Source organism: Lepidochelys kempii, chromosome 5, assembly GCF_965140265.1.
Source record: "Lepidochelys kempii isolate rLepKem1 chromosome 5, rLepKem1.hap2, whole genome shotgun sequence".
NCBI lineage: Eukaryota > Metazoa > Chordata > Testudines > Cheloniidae > Lepidochelys > Lepidochelys kempii.
In genome coordinates, this window is record NC_133260.1 from 98,485,433 (window position 1) to 98,506,701 (window position 21,269).

Consider the following 21,269-nt stretch of genomic DNA (forward strand, 5'->3'; position numbering starts at 1 on the left):
AGATTAATTGTCTGAGTCCGTCTGACTGGAGTTATTTCTTATGCATAGATCTGCTGCCCACAGCTTATATCCACACAAGCAAACAAAAATATTACAATGTGTCAAAACATTTTTAAAAACTTCAGGTGATGCTTATGTAAGAAGAATACTATTAACCAGCTCAGAATTGCCACATGAACCAAAGCTAATCTTTCTTATTCTTATGAAAAATATTGTGGGACTTTAATGACTGCAAGCATTCAGAAGTAGCCCTGATCCTTCTAACACCCTTTGTTCAATTCAGAAGGAAGACTGTCACCTAGTGAATCACCATCAACACCACTTACTGTGGCACTGGTTGATTTATGAAGACTTTACATCCAAGCACAGGGTCTAGATTGTGAAAGGGCTGAAGAAATCACAATATGCAGTGGCATGGCTAAAATCTATTTTCAGCCATTCATCTGCTTTATTTTACTGTTCCAGTCTTCAAAATTAAAAAATACACTTCTCAAAGTGAAACAAAGAGTTTAGAAAGTCAGCAGGATAATATTCAAACAAAAGCCTGACACAATGTCACTAATGTGAAAACATTTCCTCCTTATTATACACATCATACATCCATAGCTGGGCACAGATAGTCTCCCGAAACTTCTCTTTTCTATTATAAAATTATCATGAGTTTGGCTAAGCCAAAACAAAGAAATTATTTTCCACAGGCAGAGTTTATAAAAACATGTCTTTTAGATCATGAATTCAACCCCTCAATTGAATCCAAGGATTTAAACTGGGCATGCTTGTTTGCAATGTAATGAATGTCACATCAAATGCCTTTTATGTGTTTTCCTCTGCATTAGAATATAGTTTTTTTATTCCTCTCTGCGTCCTGGATTCTCTGGCAAGGATGGGTTTTCTGTTTCTATCTGCAAGCTGGTTGCAGATTTCTAGTGCAAACTGAATTCTTGCCCTTTGGATATATTGATCTAGGTTTCCTGGACTACTGCTGGTATGTTCCCATGACTTCCCTCAGTGAAGTTCCCCTTCCCCTCCCTCTTTCATTTGGTCCCCTCTCCCCATTCCTATTGACTGTTAGGCTTTTCTTCCTCTCCATATCTTTTCAGGTTTCTGACTAGGTCCCTGGTGGTTCCCCGTGTATGTTACAAAAATCCCTTATCTGCATGACAGTATTTAGTCTGTCTATATTTGTTAAGGGCTTTAACTTTCACATTGGGCCAAATCACATTGGGCCAAATTAATCATCTAGTCTAGTTACTATCCACGTATGCAGATGTTCTGTTTTAAATAGAAGGGGACCCTTCACTTTAACAGGGCTCAACTGTATATTTAATACTGAACTATCTGCTGTAGCTCACGAAAGCTTATGCTCAAATAAATTGGTTAGTCTCTAAGGTGCCACTAGTACTCCTTTTCTATCTGCCTGTCATAATCTAAGTACCTTTGCAAAGTATGAGGCACTTGAATACAGTACTGATAGCACTCACCATTCCTGTTAAAGAACCACTCAGAAGCCTCTCACACATTCCACAGCAAATGAAAGGAAATACATACCACATGGTATTATTGGGTAGATAGAAGAAGCTTGCCACTATTCAGCATCTTGTGTCAGAATGAAAGCACTTTATGTGTCAAAGTTACACTTGATGTTCTACATAGGTACCTTCTCCTTGAGTAGGCAGTGCAGGTTTGGTTATAGCTGACTTTTAAAGAGCATTTTTGTTCACTCGTTATAGACACAGTGAATAACATCCTTGTGGGGGGGAGGGCTTTAAGAAGACACAGTGAATAACATCCTCATGGGGGGATCCTGCCACATGAAAACCTGTAGAGAAGCCATTCTGTGCTCTGCAGCAGCCCAGCTGCATCCAGGAATAGGCATACTTGCATGACTAATTTCAAGTCCCTATTTAATTGGTAGTTGAGTGCAAGTCTCAAAAACAATTTAATTCCATGAAAAATTCCCACCGCAGTATTTAACAAAAGATATGACAAGCACATCTAGTGGTGGAACAGAGCGTGAAAGAGGGCCTGTGGGTGATGAGGCAGAGAATGTGTGTGCAATTGCGTTCAAGGAAACTAATAAGGAAACCATAAGCCCCATGTGATGTTGCAGCTATCAAACAGTTACTGTAAAGTACTCTTTTCCTTGCTCCTGCTCATCCCTCCTCCACCAGAGACTCAATGGCTTTTTGCTGGGATACACCATTGAATTAAAATTAGTTACTTCTGATTTTCTTGCTGTGAGATCAAAGTCAAGCCCTCGATGATTTGTAGGTCAGGGGAAACTAAGGAAATTTCCCCCACTCCCTCCTAAACTTCCGATGTCCTGGCTGGCTCTAACCGTAGAATCATAGGACTGGAAGGGACTTTGAGAGGTCATCTAGTCCAGTACCCTGTTCTCAAGGCAGGACTAAGTATTATCTACACCATCCCTGAAAGGTGTTTGTCTAACATGCTCTTAAAAGTCTCCAACGATGGAAACCTCCCTAGGCAATTTATTCCAGTGCGTACGCACCCTGACAGTTAGGAAGTTTTTCCTGATGTCCAACCTAAACCTCCTTTGCTGCAATTTAAGCCCATTGCTTCTTGTCCTATCCTCAGAGGTTACGAAGAACAATTCTTCTCCCTCCTCCTTGTGACAACCTTTTATGTACTTGACAATGGTTATCATCTCTCCTCTCAGTCTTCTCTTTTCCAGACTAAACAAACCCAATTTTTTCAATCTTCCCTCCTAGGTCATGTTGTCTAGACCTTTAATCATTTTTGTTGCTCTTCTCTGGACTTTCGCCAATTTGTCCACATCTTTCTTGAAATGTGGCACTCAGAACTGGACACAATACTTCAGTTGAGGCCTAATCAGCACGGAGTAGAGCGAAAGAATTACTTCTTGTGTCTTGCTTACAATACTCCTGCTAATACATCCCAGAATGATGTTTCCTTTTTTTTCTTTTTAAGAGTTACACTGTTGACTTGTTTGTAGCTTGTGATCCACTATGTCCCCCAGATCCCTTTCTGCAGTACTCCTTCCTAGGCAGTCATTTTCCATTTTATATGTGTGCAACTGAGTGTTCCTTCGTAAATGGAGTACTTTGCATTTGTCCTTTATTGAATTTCATCCTATTTACTTCAGACCATTTCTCCAGTTTGTTCAAATCATTTTGAATTTTAATCCTCTCCTGCAAAGCACTTGCAACCCCTCCCAGTATGGTCTGCAAACTTTATAAGTGTACTCTCTATGCCATTATCTAAATCAACATGCAACTATCAGGGAATACACAGATAATAAATGTATTTCCCTGTCCTCTACATGTTTGTATGTTATGCACATTATCATTTCCTAAGCATATTTTGAAATGCTCTTTACCTCAGTTCTCAGCTTTGAGAATAAGAACTTTATTTGCACATCCCTGGAGAATCATAACACGCCTCTGCACTTTGTGCTAAGAAAAGTGAGAAGCAGAGGAAGAGCAGTCCTATTATTACAACAGTTTATTAAATCCCATCTGCACATTTTTGAGAGCATCTTTAAAAATATCACACACTACATGCAAAGTTTCAGAGTAACAGCCATGTTAGTCTGTATTCGCAAAAAGAAAAGGAGGACTTGTGGCACCTTAGAGACTAACCAATTTATCTGAGCATAAGCTGTGATAGAACCTCACAAATATGAGAAAGTATCAAAAACAAAAGTGAAAGACAAAAGTGAGCTTTGTAATCACTGGTATCATGTTATAGATAAATTATCTATAGCACAAGATAGGCCAAAGTGTACCCCTTTAGCTAACTGTGAGAGCTTTTTTGGTTGAGAAAAAACATCTTAATCTAATTACCAACATAAGGAGCTACTAAATATTTCATGGAGTCAGGTAGTATCGCCCTTAAGTAGCCCAGGTTAATTATTAATCCTAGATATGAGGTTGCAGCTTCCAAAGTGCTAGGTAAATTGCATGTAGGGCAGTTCAGCATGTACAAAGTAGAGGATGTATTACAGCACTTAGAGGTTACTGCTGGTGAACAGGATTCAAGTGGATAGCTCACGTTTTTTCAGCAACAGTTCAGGAAGGTTTCGGTCACCAACATGTAAAAAAGTCATTAAAAAGAAATGTCCTATTAATATTGATCACTTTGGACGTCTCCAAGTAAGTCTTAAAAAGACTGGCTAAAAGTTGACAGCAACACAACTGTTGCCAGGTGGCAGCTAGCTTGGAAAGTAGCTCAACAGTAATAATGGACAAACTACAGTGGTGTTTAATTTGGTTGTGGTAGCTGCCAATAAGTTCATAACAAGAGATCTGTGGCGGTATGAAGATAACAGTGGAAGAAGAAAATCTTTTTCTTCCTCTCACAGAGTAGCGTGTGATTGTTTTTTGTCGTGCTGCATTTATAGAATACTGTCTTCTGTTACAGTAAATCTATTTTTATGGCTCGTCTGGACTGGAAAGTAAAACTAGAGAAAAAAGACAAAGCCTAAACACCCGCCTTCCACCCACCTTCCCTCCTACCCCTATTCTTTAGAAATAATCCATTGAAAAAAATGTTCCCAGGTTGGTACTGCACTGCGGCCGCTGGGGTCGGTGAGAGTGTTGCCATTGATTTCAATGGAACCAAGCTCAGTGCCGGTAGCACACCAACTGGGCTCTACTTCCCCCATTGCAGGATGCTGGTAACAGCCTGGGCTGGCTTTCCAGTGAGGCACAGTTGGCACATGCCTAGGGGCATCAGCATTCTAGGGGCACCTGACCTCTCTAAAACTGTGTGCAACACATAGGTCAGCCTTAGGCAGTAGGGGCGCTGACGATGCTGTGCCTAGGGGTGCATGAGGTGTAAATCCAGCCCTGGTAACAGACTGAAGATTCTGTCCCTCCTCCTTTTAATTTTATATGAACCAGTTATGTTTTAGGGGCCCTCTCAAATATCCTTTGTTCACGGTCACTGTTCCTACAGCGACTCCCAAATTGTCTTATGATTCTTCTTGCATTCCATATTTATTTGAAGCTACTTTGTGAATGATACAAGCTTGATCTATGTCTGCCATCTCCTTCATATTTTGTTGTCATTCATTTAATTGTAGTTCATACATTGGTATTAACTTTATTGGGTAGCTTTTACATTTAGTAAAAACTTTAAACAAGGGAGAATTATAGTTGCATGGCATGCTATTGTATAATTGCAGGATTATGTGGTAATTTAATAAGAGCATGCTAGTAGATCTGACTATATATAGAAGTTAATTGTCTCTGTAGATTATACAATGCATACTTTGTGTGTGTGTGTGTAAAATCTAACTGACCCATGTCAACAATGAGAATTAGAACTGTGCTCCAGAACCAAATACAGAATCCCACTTTTCAAATGTGGTCCTATCACTCCAGAACCAAGAACCATTAGCTTGGAAAACAAGGTAGCTGGCTAGATATGGATACACCCGTATGTCTCAGATCCTCAGGTGGTGTAAATCTGTGTAAATTTCAATAGAGTTACACCAACTTGCACCATCTGAAGATCTGGCCCATAATATTTTATCTCTATCTCTATAAGCATCAATTGTAGGTCCAACTTTCTCCAAATCCAGTTCAGTAAATAGGAACTGAAGGTCATTATCATTGGAGTTGCCTTTGTGAAACATGTTGGTGTCTCAGACCAGTTCCCAGAGGATAAGTGTCTATATCACAGAAAATACCACCCCCAAAAAAGAGGAGAGGACAGGAGACAGCCTGCCCTACCTTCTAATCCTCAGCTGCTCTCCCTCCAGTTCAGAATTAATGCACACTTGCTTGGTAACATGGAGAAGTTTATACAGACACTGCCCATGCTACAACTTTCCTAGAATAAACAAAGTGCTTTATTCTCCAAAGTGTCCCATCTGACCTCGTTCATAGGCATTACACTCAGCAAAAGGAATAGTGCACATCCTGGAATAATGGTTTGTCCCACTCCAGTTGAAACCAGAAAAAGCCCATGTAGTTAAATGAGAAGAGGAAGGAAGGAAATGCAAAATGTCTAACCTCAGTAAAGCCAGGAAATTCAGAGAAAGGCTGAATCACCATCCTTCCCTACTTCAGTTATGCTGAGGTAGTACAGAGAATATGGCCCTCTTCCAGGTAACTGAGAACTGTGCTCTTACATGCCATATAGGTCAGATTCCTTTCCCCCCCCCCCACCCCCGCAAGAAGAAAAACTTGTGGAAGTGGGGATTAATAGAGGAGGGGGTGGCAAGGGACAGATCATTCCATCAAAGGGCAAGTTTTGCCCTCAAATAGATTAAGCAGAAGCTTCAGTCACCCACTATGGATCCCTTGAGATTCCCAAAATGCAAAGCCTTTACATGGGCTCTTATTGAACCTTACCCACATCCCAGCATGAATATTCCTTATGAGGCTGTTTGAAGGATGATGCATCTAGTTAATCTGTTTCTCAATATCTCTCTCTGACACACACACACTCTCCCCATCCATTCCCATCCTTGGCCTGCCCCCTCCTGCTTTGCAAATAATCAAACCTATGAAAAGTTGTCTGTGAGATAAGAAGATTGAGGAGCAGTGCTACAGAAATTTATAACCCCAAATTCATCATAAGCCGGGATAGCTCTGCCTGCTGGTCCCCTCCACACGTGGATCTTGAGAGGAAAAATCAGGGCCACGTGAGGTGCATAATGCTAGGCACAAGGGTGTAAGGCAGGAATGGCAGTTCAGCCTATGATACATCTCCCTTGTAGGTGTAAGCCAGACGTTAAAGTAAGTGTAAGTGTCTTTGTATGTGAATTCTGCACCTGCACATTAAAAATGTATAGTTCATGCATTTTCAGAACAAAACTAAAAAGCAAAAAATAAAACAATACACTTCCTTCTAAAACAGAATGAAATTCTTTACAATGTGATCACTTTTTCTGGTCAGTGTGATGCTCACTTATTACTCTAACTTTGTCATGATAGTTTAACTAAAGCTTCTTCATTAATGATTTTTCCCCTAGGAAAAATGGAAGAAAAGAAAAATGATAAGATGGTGAGACAACTGCCAATGAAATCTCACTTTATAGAGATTGGAGAAAGCAGAATGGAAGGGTTACCTCCCTCTAGCTATAGAGCATTGGCGTACACAGTTGTAACAATTATTTGATATGAATTGCACCAATCCGCTCCCAGCTCAGGTAGTCAGATGGTACAGGTGCTCAGAAAAGAGCCAGGGGAAGGATGGAGCAAATAGTTTAATAAAAATTAAAATCTAAAACCAACATTCTCAAACTTGGGTTATTAAAATTAGGTGCCTAGAGATAACATTTTCAAAAAGTTACTAAATAGGCTAAGACCCATTTTCAAAAATGATTTTGGCCAGTCTACATAATGTTTCTTTCCCCTTCCCTCCACCCCCCGCCCCATAGTAAGCTCTGGTGATATAAGCATCTTCACATCAATATAAATGTGTCCAAACATATTTTGATTTCTAAAATGACATAGTTAAAGCAGTACAAAAACTGTGAGTAAACAAGGTCTAAGGCTTGTATTAAAAGTTAATAGGACTTGGACTCCAAAGTGCCTAAATCACTTTTGAAAATGGGATTTAGACACTTTGGAAAATTTTACAGTAGATCCATATTTTGATACCTAAATAACTGGCTTCATTTTCAGAGGTGCTGTGCACTCACTACTCCATTGATTTCAGTGAAATCAAGACACATGTACGGGGCCAAATATAGATTTAGATGTCTAACTTTAGGCACCTTTGTTTGAAAATGTGGCCTGGTTATTAGCTTTTAGGTTCTAATTTTTGTTTGTTTCTTCTCTGCTGAGCTGAGATATGACTCTCCATACATAATAGTGACAATCTAAAGTAGGATTGCCTCGTATAAATTGTAACTATTTTTGGAATGTATTTGATGTAGCTAGATGGTAACAAATGTGATTCACTGGTTTACAAAAATAGATTTCAGTATAAAGAACTGATCTAAAGAACTGTCATTTCCACTTAGAACTCTGATATTTTCTGGGGTCAGCTATTAAAATGCTCCTAAGCCTACTTCAAAGAGAGCTGTGTGCTTAGCACAGCACAAAAGAAACCGTTGTTTTGGAAAGACACCAGAAAACACGTTGGTACATATATGTGTATTCACATAAAACTTTCGATATGAGAAAATAAAATTTAATGAACTTGTAGTCTTCTAGTCTGGATAGCAAAAATATAATAATCTAATTTTAAAATTAAGTAACTAAACTAATTTATAAATAATTAAAATTGTTAAATGAACAAGAATATCTTGGTTAAAAAAATTGACATTATAACATCAAAATACATCAGAAGACTATCCAGGCTGGGATTTTAAAAGAGCTCAGTGTTTGTCTAACTGAAAATCCCACAGCCAGAGTACCAAAAAAAGGGGTATAAGCCACAGAGAAACAATGAGAAAACTTTAACAGATAATGGAGAGCATATTCACCTATCCTACAATAGCAGTAGAGTTAGGGGACCTGGTTACAACACAGTTCATAGATCCATAGGTCTTAAGGCCAGAAGAAACCATTATGATCATCTAGTCTGACCTTTTGCATAATACAGGCCATAGAAATTCACCTGCGTCAATCCCTTAACTACTGATTGAGCTACAGCGTATATTTCAGAAAGATCCAGCCTTAATTTAAAGACTTCAGATGATGTGATCCACCCTGTCCCTAGGTATATTATTACAATGGTTAATACCCTCACTGTAAAAAATTTGCACTAGTTGTCCCCAGACAGTTATATTTTATTGGGTCATGAAAATAAAATGAGAGACCGTGTCAGTGTTAATGCTGGAAGAGAAAACTGAACTTTAAGGTGAAAATTTTGTTCCTGCTTAATAGATTGTAACTATAAGGTTTATCCTATCTACGTGAGGGTTCTATAGTCTTAGACTAGATAAAGAGTATTCTGTATAACTTTGATTTTTCTGAAATTTATGTCCATTTTCCAAATTCACAAATTCATATATTATAAGGCCAGAAGGGTCTATTGTGATCATTCTAGGCTGACCTCCTGTATATCACAGGCCATAGAACTTCCCTGAACTAATTTCTGTTTGAACTAGAGCAAATCGTTTAGAAAAACATCACAATTTGATTTTAAAATTTCCAGTGATGGAGAATCCACCACAACCCTTGTTAAGTAGCTCCAATGGTTAATTACCATCACTGGTAGAATGTGTGCCTTATTTCTAGTCTGAATTTGTCTAGTTTTAACTTTTAACCATTGGATCTTGTTATATCTTTGTCGGCTAGATTGAAAATTCCTCTGTTATCAAATTTCTGTTCCCCATGTAGTAGGTACTTATAGACCAAAATATTCTTTAGTTAAGATAATTTGGAAGTACTAGATACTTGGGAGTAACTTTGCTGGTAGTTCCCAAAAGAAGAAAAATGAATTGCAAGATTCAGAGGAACCTATAAGGGTACAGAAGTACCTGCCTGGAGCCCTTAGTAAATACATGGAACCAAAAGCCCTTTTCTGGAAGATACTGGCAGAATGCTACCAGCAGTCAGTGAGGGCACAGGGAGAGGGAAGGCTGGCAGGCACAGAGGAAACCAGGTTACAAAAGCACACTGCAGGGCTGCACAGTATCCTGGGGAAGCAGATTGTTCATTTCATTTCATTCATAATTGCATTGACTTCTGGATTGCAAAATGTCACTTAACTCAACCGGGCCAAGTTGCTTCTGACAGAAAGATTAGTATTTCATGTGTTTTGCCAGTTTAACCAAGACCTAAACATTCTAGCTTTTTCAGATGAATTTTTCAGATTGTTTCAAGAGAAAATACCTGAGACCCAGGCCCATCTCAATTAAACAGACTCAAGTAGGCATGGAAACAAAACTATAAGCCCTGAGGGCTCCGCGTGGAACTATATAAATTTCTGCTAAGCAAACTAAGCAGCCAAAGCAGGGGCTGCTGCACTGATGGGAGAAGAGAAAATGGGGCCCAGCTGGGGCCACCTCAGCCTCCCCTGAACTTTTAGAACTATCCAGGACAGGCCCCCACTACTCTGAGGGCACTAGAACCCAGGTGGTGCCACCTGTCTCTTCCCCTCACCATGTGGCCTTGGAGAAAAACTGCATAGCGGAACAACCAGCCGGAGACTCTAGAAGCAGCCAAAGCAGGGATGTCTGGACATTCTGAGAACTTTGTATAGTTTGGACTGGACTTTCTCTGGCCTGCACCAATTGGCTGTTTGCTCCAATCCTGCCCCTCCCTCACAGTCTCTTCACCTGCCCCCTTCCCACCTTCTTCTCTATCCTGTCTACTCTCACCCCTTCCCTTCAATGTCCCCTCTCCACTTTTCTTTCCATTTAGCTGATCCGCTCCTAACTAACTGTTCCCCCCACCCCCCGCAAAAGTAAATAAATAGTGGAACGAACATGACATTTGCTGGCATCACATTGTTCACTTTGCTTGTGTGTTACACCCCTTCCCACACTCTGTTTCTGTTTCATCTATTTCGATTATAAGCATCTGTTTCCACTGGAGACTTATTTGCTAGTGAAAACAACCTTTTTGCTTTGGTGAAAATGGAAGTGTGGCATTCACTAAGGCCAAAGGCAGTTTGTGCCTACAAAGTACAAGAAAATGCATAAAATGTTCCCAATGTTTTGTTTTTCCCAAATTCAATTAAATTTTCATTCATTTCCCTCGCAGTTTAAGAGACAGAGAATTTTCCACAAATCTTTAAATATATGCTAAAATTACAGCACACAGGCCATCTGCTGGCATTCAAGACAGCTCCAAAGATAGTGACCTTTCTAATTGATGGGAAACTATCATGATCAGAAAGGTCTGATCAGGGTGGGTAATGGAATCCTACAAAACAGATCTGACTCCTTCATATTTTCACCCCAGATCTAAGAAGGTGAAGGAGCATTGACACACAATGTCACTTAAGTCCCAAGGATGGGCTTTCAGAGAAAAAAAATAAAAAAGAGCCTAATCTCTGGGGCTGCTTGAAGTTCAACAGATATAGAAATAAAGAGAAAATTGAGAAAAACAGCAAGAAGAGAGTATACAGTACAAACACCACAGTGACAGCGTTATTCATTATGAATCAGACCATACTTCAGGACGTCTAGTTTCTTTTTCATCTGCCATGGTTTGTTTCGTAAAGTGGCAATTAGTTTCTTTTTCTCTTCTACCTCTTCCTTCAGCTTGGCCAATTCCTCCTCCGTAATTGGCTCCTCTTCAGAGTCGGAGTCAGAGCTTCAAACAAAAGTGGAGGGATAAATACAGTAAGTTTAAAAACGTGAGGGTAATAGAAGGTTTCACTGAAGCAGATGTTCGGTGCTAACTCCTTAACTTGATCCTCTAGGTCTGTCTTGCAGCTGTAACTCTGAACTTGAATTTCTGTAACCCTGACCTGAAATGAAGTATTTGGAGCTTGAAGTACTGAAACTGAGCTGGACTATGACAGAGACAGAGATGTAGGACCTGATCCAAAGACCATTGAAGTGGGTGGGAATTTTTCCATTGACTTCAATGGGCTGTGGATCAGGCCTTTAGAGAGCAAGAGATCTGCTCCTCAAGGGTAATCCAATCTGTTAGATGCAAAGGTTCATGTAAGGAAACCCAACTCGGAACATTGTATAGGTTCTTTTTAGAAGAGTGTTTCAACCGATGGGAGGGAGGTGTTTTTGCAAACCACAGTTTTTGAGAGAGCCATTCCCCACCTGTGAAGGCTCATCTCTGTTGGCTAGTTTGGAGTAGGAAGAGCCATACCCTCACTCTCTCTTTCCCGACACTTGAACAGGGCTAATCATAATCTGATCTTTAAATTGCAATAATGACCATCATCCGTCTTTTTATTAATACAGAAAGGCAGAGCCTATGGCTTTATAAATTATGCATGTTTTATACAGAGAGAGGCCAAAACCAGAATCTTGGATCTGAACCACTTCAAATTTGTGGGGAGGGAGTGCTGTGTTCTAATCTCTGAATTTCAGCCCCACCCTACAGCTTTGGTTGCAAAGGGACTTATTTTCTGGGTCCAATTTATATGTGGCCGAAATCTTGTGACACCATCAGTTCACATAAGAGTATGGAAATTTTGCATGAGAAATTGATTTTGCAAATTTACATATCTCAGAACTCTCACAAGATCAGCTAATTTCACGTGACTTCTGCTATTTAGGGTCAAAATGTCATGAAATTTTAGCACTGTCAAACCCCTAACCTGGCTCTGAATCAAACTTAAATTTAAACCCTAGCCTAAACCCAATGAAAATACAAACATCATTGCAATTATCTCCAGTTATATATAAATCCAGATACACTACCACAGTAAAGCTAAGCCGATACCATGCTGTTAGTGGGTAGCTCAGAATGTTCTGGATATGGGACTGTGTTGAGTAATATTCCCTCCACTACCTGAGTGGATAACATGGCTAAAGATAGTTGTGACAGATATGGCAATTTCATGAAGTATCATTGAAAGACCTTTTGGTATTAAGCTTATGTATTATTATGGGCCAGGATTGTATGTATCTTTTCTATGGGGGAGATATGACAAATATTGTACCCCATCTTTGGGGTCCATTGTTTTAACTGCATAGTTGATAGTATGATTATGCTCCACTCCATGAGGAAGGGCTACCACAAATCCACCAGGAACAAAAAACATTGGGTGGTGATTAAGGCAAATCAGCCAGGCTGTAACTCCCCCTGCAGGGAGATACCACCTCCTGGGATGGCTTGCATATACTAGTTCAAACTAGATTCTCCAGAGACCAACAGACAAAGATGGGACTTTTGGATAAATAGCCTGAGCTTAAACATACTCTTTCTGATCCAACGGACTTAACCTTCTATCCAAGGATGGCCCAATCCTTCTAGAAGAGTCGGAAGGGGTGCCTCCTATCAGAGTTCTTGTTGCAGTGTGTGTGGGGGGGTGATCTCTGGGGGGTAAGCTATTGGCACGTGTAATTTTTTTAATTGTTTTTAATATTTTTTCTCTGTAACGTTTTCACCTTAAGAGTAAATATGTGTGCTTATAAAAACCTATATATTAACATATAACTGCAGGCAGTTACAGGTGCCCAGAGCCTTTGAAGAGAAAGTAAAGTACAGGTGCTGGCCTGTTTAGGCAGTCTGGCTTGCTGCGGATATCACAGTGAAGGCGGGAAACTGTGCAGCCTGGAAAAACCCTGGTCAAGAGGGGGAGAGAGACATTGGTTTCTGCCCCATAGAGGTGACTGCTGAGGAGCTGGGGACCTAGAGTGGTGCCCTTGAAGGATCATAAGAGGGAAATACAGGTGCAATTGCCCTGAACTGTGACAATAACTACCTACTGCTCTCCCAGATATGACTACAAACAGATAACCATCAGTATGACAGAAACCATTTTTTGCAGCAGCGGCATGGGGGAAAATGCTTAAAAATCATTGAACTCAATTCAAATCAGTGCTGAGGATGGCAACTAAAGGAATTTACAAAGAAATTATCCAGTGGATTTAGCTCTTTTTCCTGTTCTGAATGTTCTGTGAATGGACTGATGCCTTTAGGAAATTGATTGTTATTTGAATTAGTTTTAGGAATGGTTTGTTCATGCTAAGTTTAGCCTATGGACTGTTTGCAAATTGCTTGCTGCCATTACATCGTTGAATGCTTGATATGCATGATCTGATATTTGAGCTGTGTGATTAAGTCATGTAATGTGGTTTCTGTTCCCTGACTGGATAACCAAGGATTTATAAACTTCTTCGAATTCCTTTCAAAACAAATTCCATTTGCTAATGCAATGAATTGTGTGAATAACCAGACCTCAGTTATTGACCTAAAATGTTCCTTCTATTAATACTTGCACCAAAACATTTCCCAGCATGAATGATCATTAAAAGCTAATAAAAAGTTACACCAGCACAGTCAAAGTGAAATTCTTTTTAGAAAACATCAAAACAGATATTTTTTTCACTCTTCACCAAGCTCTAGCTTTGGTAACAAATGCTATGTGAGAAGGATATAAAAACAGCATTTGAGATGACTGTATGAGACACATTAGACTGAGTCAGAAAAAAAGAAAAACAGGATCCTACAATTACCAAATTCTCAGTTACTAAAGAATCAAATGCTACATACTAAAGAGAGCTGAACGTTAAAGAACTTGAACTCATCATCCATAAAATTTCAGCAAGAATGTATCATAAAAAAATCCCACTGCTGAAAACAAACCTCTACAGAAAGAAAGAGCCTTGCTGAAAGCCAGTCAGATATATTTATTATTTGGTGTTGAGATGAGCACTATAGAAAGACCTAGGCCAATGTACTGAAAATCAAAAGTCAGATGTCTCATGGATATCATCGTGAAGCACTTGAATCCTAATGCAAGGGAGTACTCTTTTAAAAACAAAAATCAGAAGGACTGACAGGGAATTGAATATTATGCTATTTATGATAAAGGGGTTAAATCCTTTGCCCCGTTCCAGCCAAGGCAGCACAAAGCAGCCAGAAACCTTTCTGACCAAGGCAGCTGAGGAGGGTTCCCTTTGACACAGGGGAATCTCTGTGTTTGTTGTAGCTAGTTCTGAGAGGAATGTGTGGGGGAGTATGAAAAATAAATTGTGATACTGTGGAGCCAGTAAGGAAAGGATGCTGTACAAAATGAACGAGACACTGCAAACAAGGCAGAATAAAATATATATTAGAGCTTTTATTTGTCCCACTGCTCCTTATATGATTTAATGTCAGACCTAGCGCTGGTAATATATATATTTCTTCAAAAGCAAAAATTTATTTTTTAAACAAAATTCAAAATAAAGCCAACCAAATTTTTTCATCTCTTCTATTTAGAATGTTTTCATCAATAAAATCAAAAATTTTATTGAAATCAAACTTTTGTGAAACAGTTTGATTTCAATTAAATTGCATTTAAAAAAATAATAATTTGGGTAAAAAATTCTGACAGTTTTCCTTTAGCTCAAGTGTAAGGTCTCTGCTTTTGGAACCAAGAGAACTGAATTCTTCTATCTTTATTTACAACCAGTGTAAATGCTGCTTATGTGAAATCAGTGGGACTACTCATAAAGTGCTATTCAGTATAGGAGTATCACAATCTGGCCCTATAATAATGAACAAGCTCAGATGAAAGGCTTTCAGAGCTTTCAAAAAGACCTTGACAAGGTCCTTCACAGGAGGCTGCTAAGGAATCTAAGTAATCTTGAGGTGAGAGGTAGAGTTCTCTCATGGACAGAATATGGACAGGAAAAACAAATAATTGCACAACATGGCAAAAAGTTAGCAGTGAATGCTCCAAGGTTCCTCATTATGCTTTTCTTTTCCTTGTTTATTTTTTTCATCTTATTTTCTTTCAGCATGCTTATCTGCTCTGCCTGAAAAGCCAGAAGCAGTGCATCACTTTTAAATCAGTAGGTCAGTGGTCCCCAAACTTTTTTGGTCAAACACACACTTTACCTGGTCTGCGCCCCCTCCGGGAGCCACAGTCTGGAACCAAGGCCAGGAGCAGGGCTGCAGCTGGGGCTGCGGCAAGGAGCAGAGCCATGGCCGGGAGCAGGGCCAGGAGCTGATGGCCGAAGCCGAGGCCAGAGCTGCTACCAGGGGCAGGGCTGAAGCAGAGCTGGGCTGGGCTGGGGGCAGAGCAGGATTGGGTGCCATTCCCTCCCCTCCCACCATGGGAGCTGGCCCAGGTCCCACCATGCCTCCCCCCAGATGTTCTTCCGCTTGCCCCTGGGGGGGGGCATGCCCCACAGTTTGGGGACCACTGCCATAGATAGCTTTTGTTGTGATGAATCCACATGGACATACTAAAGAGCTCATACTTTCCACCCTCTCCTCCTCCCCCAAGGTGTGCAAATGCTCTATCTGAATTAAATCAGCCAAACTGATCATCAGCACATCATTCTTTGTTCATACATTATTTGTGCTCGCCTGTCAAAATAAATACCCTTTAAACACCCTTTGTTGTTGTTGTAAGGAATTATCGGAACAATATGCGATTTAAAAAACTTTCTTCAACTCATTTCAACTTTCTTACAATTACTTTTTAAAAATCTTTAAGATGCCATTTTGTGACATACCTCATAAGCTTCTGCTATCAGAAGCGACAGTCCCTCTACTCTTGGTGTCCCAGAGCTCATACCTTATTTACAATAGCTTGTTGGAAAAGTGATCTTGTTAGTTGTCCCACTTACTGTCTAAGGAGACAATGTTCTTGATGTCCTTCCAGGAATAGATAACTATCTTTAGTTATTCCTCAAATGTTATCCTTGCTATCCCCATGAGCAATGTCCTAGCCTGTATAATGTTTCTAATTAATTAGCCTAAATGAATATATCCTCCTCTACTGAAATTTATCATCCAGTCCAAAAAGTTCTGTTTTCATTCAATTTTACATTTTTCTATGGGTCTTTTTTTTACTACATAACTATTTAATGTTCACAACAGAAGACAACAACAACAACAAGTGAAAGAATATCAATTGGCACAGTCAGGAATATCATTTTAGTAAAATATACTTGAGTGCAGGAAACCACATAAAGGAAGGATAATGCTATAATGGATTTCATAGTGAAGAGCTGGAACAAAGACAAGTTCTAGGAATGCTAAAAGGTGGGGGAAATGGAGTAGAATTGTATTGAAATGTGTTTGGGGAGAAATTAATATGAGAGTCGGGACAACACGTCTCACATTATGGGTTCCTTTCCTTTGATGATTCCTGCTGTGTTCTTCTGAGGTGTCTCTGGGGGCACCGACACCCATAGTGAATGTAAAAATGAGGGAAGTGGAATATCTCTCCCAGCTATGTAAATGTATCTATCTCCATCTGCTTCATGATGCACTCTTCCCAGCAGGTGGTTCCTTTCAAAGAATGTGATTCAAAAGCACAAAGCATGAGGTGGTGGAAAGAGAAGGTGGAAGAATGAGAGCATCAAGGCTGCTAGCAGAAAAACACAAAGGTTGGAATTTTCGGAAGGCCTCAGCACCCACACTGGGTGCTCAATTTTCAAAAGACTTCAGATTCCATTTAGGCACCTAAATAAGTAGACAGGTTTGCAAAATATCTCAGCATACCTGGCATGGGCTCTTGGAAATCTGGCCATAAGTGTCACAATGGGAGCTGTGGGAACTGAGCTCTTTTGAAAATCTGGCCTCAGTTGTGGGTCCTGAGTCCCTGAAACTCTGGCCTTGATCTTTTCTGAAAAACTGGCTCTTATAGCTAAGGGAGTTGTGCTGGCTGTGGGTACTTCCTAACTATAGCCATAAGTTCAGATAGGTTTCAGATTACATAAATAATTACCTTGAGGAACCGTTCTTCTTTTTATCCTTTTTCTTGTTGTCCTTCTCCTTTTTCCCTTTCTCATCAGGTTTTTTTCCCTGTTTGGTCTCATTTTTGCCTCTTCCTTTTCTGCCCCCTTTATTGTCTTCTTCTCCATCCTCATTGGGCTCCTGCTGTTTGGATATCTGATTTTCCCTGTTCTTCTTGTTTTTGCAGGATTCCCCATCAGAATCACTGTCCTCATTCCCAGCCTGTTTCCTCTGTGCTCTCCTGTTTCTCTGTCTGTGTTGCCCAGCTGTCCTTGTCTCCTCTTCCTCCTCCGAATCCTTTCTGGCTCTCCCTCTGGCATTTCCTCTTCTGGTTTTGGCAGTTACTTTCTTCTCTTTTTCAGATTCTTCTTCATCTTCACAATCATGATGGGGGATGGTGGGGGGACACGCAAAAACAAAAAGTTAATATTATGTATCAACACCAACAATTCTCTCTCTCGCACACACATGTACAGAATTTATGTTATCAATATGATATACTATAGCTGCACATGACCTAACAAAATGATAAACAGTTTAGAAACCTGACCTATGATGAAACTTTAAAAAAACTGGGCATATTTAGTCTTAAGAAAACTATGGGGGAGGGGGTGGATGTGTTGGGATGTACAAACCTACACTGGTGAAGTAAGGATTAAGGAGTAGCTCTGGGGCCATAAAGCCCTGCCCAGCTGCCCCTGCTGGGCATGCTCACAGCAGGGGCTAAGCTCAGAAGGGAACAGTTTAGTTCAGTCTGAGTGGACAGTTGCAGGCTCCTGCCAAGAAGCCACTGAGGCCCTAGGTGGCCAGGCCCAGTCCTCAACGCCAAGCCACCACAGACCTATCAATTGCGGAGATTGGCAACAACAAGTCACGGCTGAGAGAAGAAGACCCTTTGGAGCATGGACAGTGAGAGCTTCAGAAGGGACCCCCAGGCAACCAGTGACACCAACAGAGGAACAGAAGCTAGGGTAGGAAGATATAGGGGCCCCTGCCCCTTAGGTCACACATTTTTTAATTACTGCTTCATTGGACCCTGGGTTGGAACCCGGTGGAGCAGGGAGGTCCCAGGTTTCCCTAACTCCAGCCATTGACTCTCGCCACTGGGTGACATGGCCATTGACTCTCACTGCAGGGCAAAGTGGCCACTGACTCTCACTTTGTGAGACATATCCCAGAGTACTACCAGCAGACGATGCTGCTGGGAGCAGACCTGAACTCCCTGTTCCCCAGCACAGGATCTGATAAATCTTTAGATATGTTAAGGGCTGTTATAAAGGGGACATTGATCAATTTTCTCCATGTCCACTGAAGAAGTAATCTGCAACAAGGAAGATTTAAGTTAGATATTAGGAAAAACTTTCTAACTATAAGGACAATTAAGCTATGACAGTGATTCCGAAATTTCCCAGGAAGGCTATTCCAGAATAGTCTTCCAGGGAAATTTTGGAATCACTGTTACTGAGATTTTTAAGAAAAGGTTAGACAAACACTTGTCAAGGAAGTCCTAGGTATACTTGGTCCTGCTTTGGTGCCAGGGATGGACTGGATAACCTCTCAAAGTCCTTCCAGCCCTACATTTCTATGATTCTATCATTAGAGCTCATAACACTCCTATACCCCTGACAGATTAAGATACCAATTATATTATATTATCACCCTAGCTGATAGACTTCCCTGCTGCTTTCCAACCACTGGAGTTATTTTCCAAAGATATTAGTTTAAACATGAAATTCAGAGTGCACTACAGTCAAAACATGATTACAGTAATTCATGAACTATGGGATCAGGATGTCTCAAAAGAATAGTAATAAGCTATAGAGCTCTTCACTTCAGATGACTAGTTTAAATCCAGCCCGAGTCTCTTCGCTAAAAACAGTCATTTTGTTAAGTGGAGACCGGCCTAACAGGAACTGGATTAAGCCTCCACATTTCATGTCATGCACTCCAACAAGAAACTGTCTGAATGGAGAATTGAAATTGTCCATCACTGATTACCTATTTTGCTGTCATCATCTTCGCTCTCAGCTGCACTGCCTTCTTCATTGTCAACTTCAATGCCCACTATGAAAGAAAATCATATTGTGCTGTACATTGAAAGATGAATAGTCATTAAAGACATTTTTAAAAAATATGCTTTGAAATGACTCGATTGTGTCATATTTGGGCTCTTAGTTACAAAAACCCAACATACTGGAACACTGAAGTTTTAGAATATATATTTTTGTGAGTACAATGAGGGAAGTATGAACAACACAGTGGCATGTGACACCCCTTGTCCCCCTTTCTTCAGCCAGAGCACTGGAGCTGAGAATGGTGGTAATAAAAAGTGAGATTTACTTTTTCAAATAGGAAGAAGTTGGAGGATGTGAGAGGTAGAAGTCTCATGGAGAGATGAGGTAACTAGCAGCTACCTCCTGATTAGCAGAAAGACAATGAAAAAACTGCTGCCTCCCCAGGCAATTCTCAAACTTTCTTTTAAAATGTGCAAGACTAGCAGTGACTAGTACTCGGGAATCTTCTAAGATCACCGCAAGCTTTAACAAAGAGCCATTTCCTGGTAAAACTGAGTGGAGGAGGAATGAGATTTAGGAGTAGCAGCAAAACTGATGGGTAGAGGGTTCCAGAAGAGGGGAGAGGAGTTTCTCTTGAAGCTTCAGATTTAGAATTCAAAACTCTAAGCAAAGTGGCAAGAAATGATTTTGTTCTTTCTTGGACAGGGATTTGCCCTACCTCATAGCCCCCAAGAGACAAGATAGGGAGTGGAGACTTCAGGGAGAGGACCCCATATACTAGCCACCTTCCACTCCCAGGACAACAATACTTAGGTTAGAGTGGGGTCCCTGGTCCTAAGTGGAGGGACATGGCTGTGGTGTTACTGTCTGAGTGAGTCCAGTAATGCAGTGACGGAGGAAGCTGATGGTTGGCTTAATGAGAGAAGGGCACTTATGGACACTGGCTGTAATGAATAGAGGAGGTTGGTTGAGTTGCTCTGTTTACTGATATGTGGTTGGAGGGTGTGGATCTATGGTTCTGCAAACGTTATCAAGCCTGTTACCTAAATGTTTATGGAACTGGGTTTATTATTCCTGGAGAGATCTAGAACACACAAACCTACCCTCATTTTATGGGAGTTGAAATTCCAGTCAAATTATTCACACCGCTCGAATAGTGATTACTAATGAGTAGAGCGGGAGATATTCTGTACCTGCTAGCCACAAGTAACCAGGAGTATATCCCAAATAATCTCCCTGGGGCACTTTGAACCAGTGGTGGTGATGGTAGGGAACCCTATGTATTTAATTCCAAAAAAGTTCAACTGTAGAAAAGAGCTATTTGGTGACCTGGGGTGTCAACCTGGTGTTGGTCAACTGGTGTGGAGACCAGTGATGTTCCCTCAGAAAGATTTCTACTGTTGTATGAGGAGAAGGTTGCAGCCAGCTCCCTGAAAAGTTCTCAAGGTGTCTCTGTATGAGCCTGGAGGTCCAGAAGCATGAGGGAGAGGGCTTGAGGTATGCCAATGGAATGTATAAAGTTGATATGTAGTGGGAAAGAATTAAGGAGGAAATTAAGAAATATTGTCCATTAATATAACTATGCAGCTGTTATTCCATTACTTTTTACCATATATTTTCAGACATGTGCTACCTAACTTTCTCCCTGTTATGTCAGGACAGTAAGCCTATAGTAAGTTGTACAACTCAAATTTTCTAAAATAACCTTTCAGTCAACAGGAAACTAAAATTATCACTATTATTCACTTCCTTGTGTGCCTTTTCACTTTTCCTCACTCTTGTAGTGGCTCCCCTCCGCCACAGTTTCTGACATGGACTCATATTAAGCAGCTTGTGACCTCTTAAACCATGATGTAGAAGTTAATTTATCCAGTGAAAACTGTAACCAAACAATCAGGCATTGCTGCTTAGCTTTACCGAGATAGGAGATTATAAATCAAAAAATGGTAAAATATGTAAAGCCGTAAACAAGAAACAATAAAGAGTCTTG

The 21,269-nt window shown here is 40.4% G+C and overlaps 1 protein-coding gene across 1 annotated transcript in view; it reads right to left on the minus strand.

The window, feature by feature from the left end:
* Positions 1–21,269, minus strand: part of TMC1 (transmembrane channel like 1) — a 90,228-nt gene that overhangs the window by 51,253 nt on the left and 17,706 nt on the right. Inside the window, exons 2-4 of the mRNA XM_073346113.1 lie at positions 19,272–19,328; positions 17,257–17,632; positions 11,070–11,210 (exon numbers count right to left, since the gene is read on the minus strand). Coding sequence (XP_073202214.1) covers positions 11,070–11,210; positions 17,257–17,632; positions 19,272–19,328 — 574 coding nt within the window. The remainder of the gene's footprint in view (positions 1–11,069; positions 11,211–17,256; positions 17,633–19,271; positions 19,329–21,269) is intronic.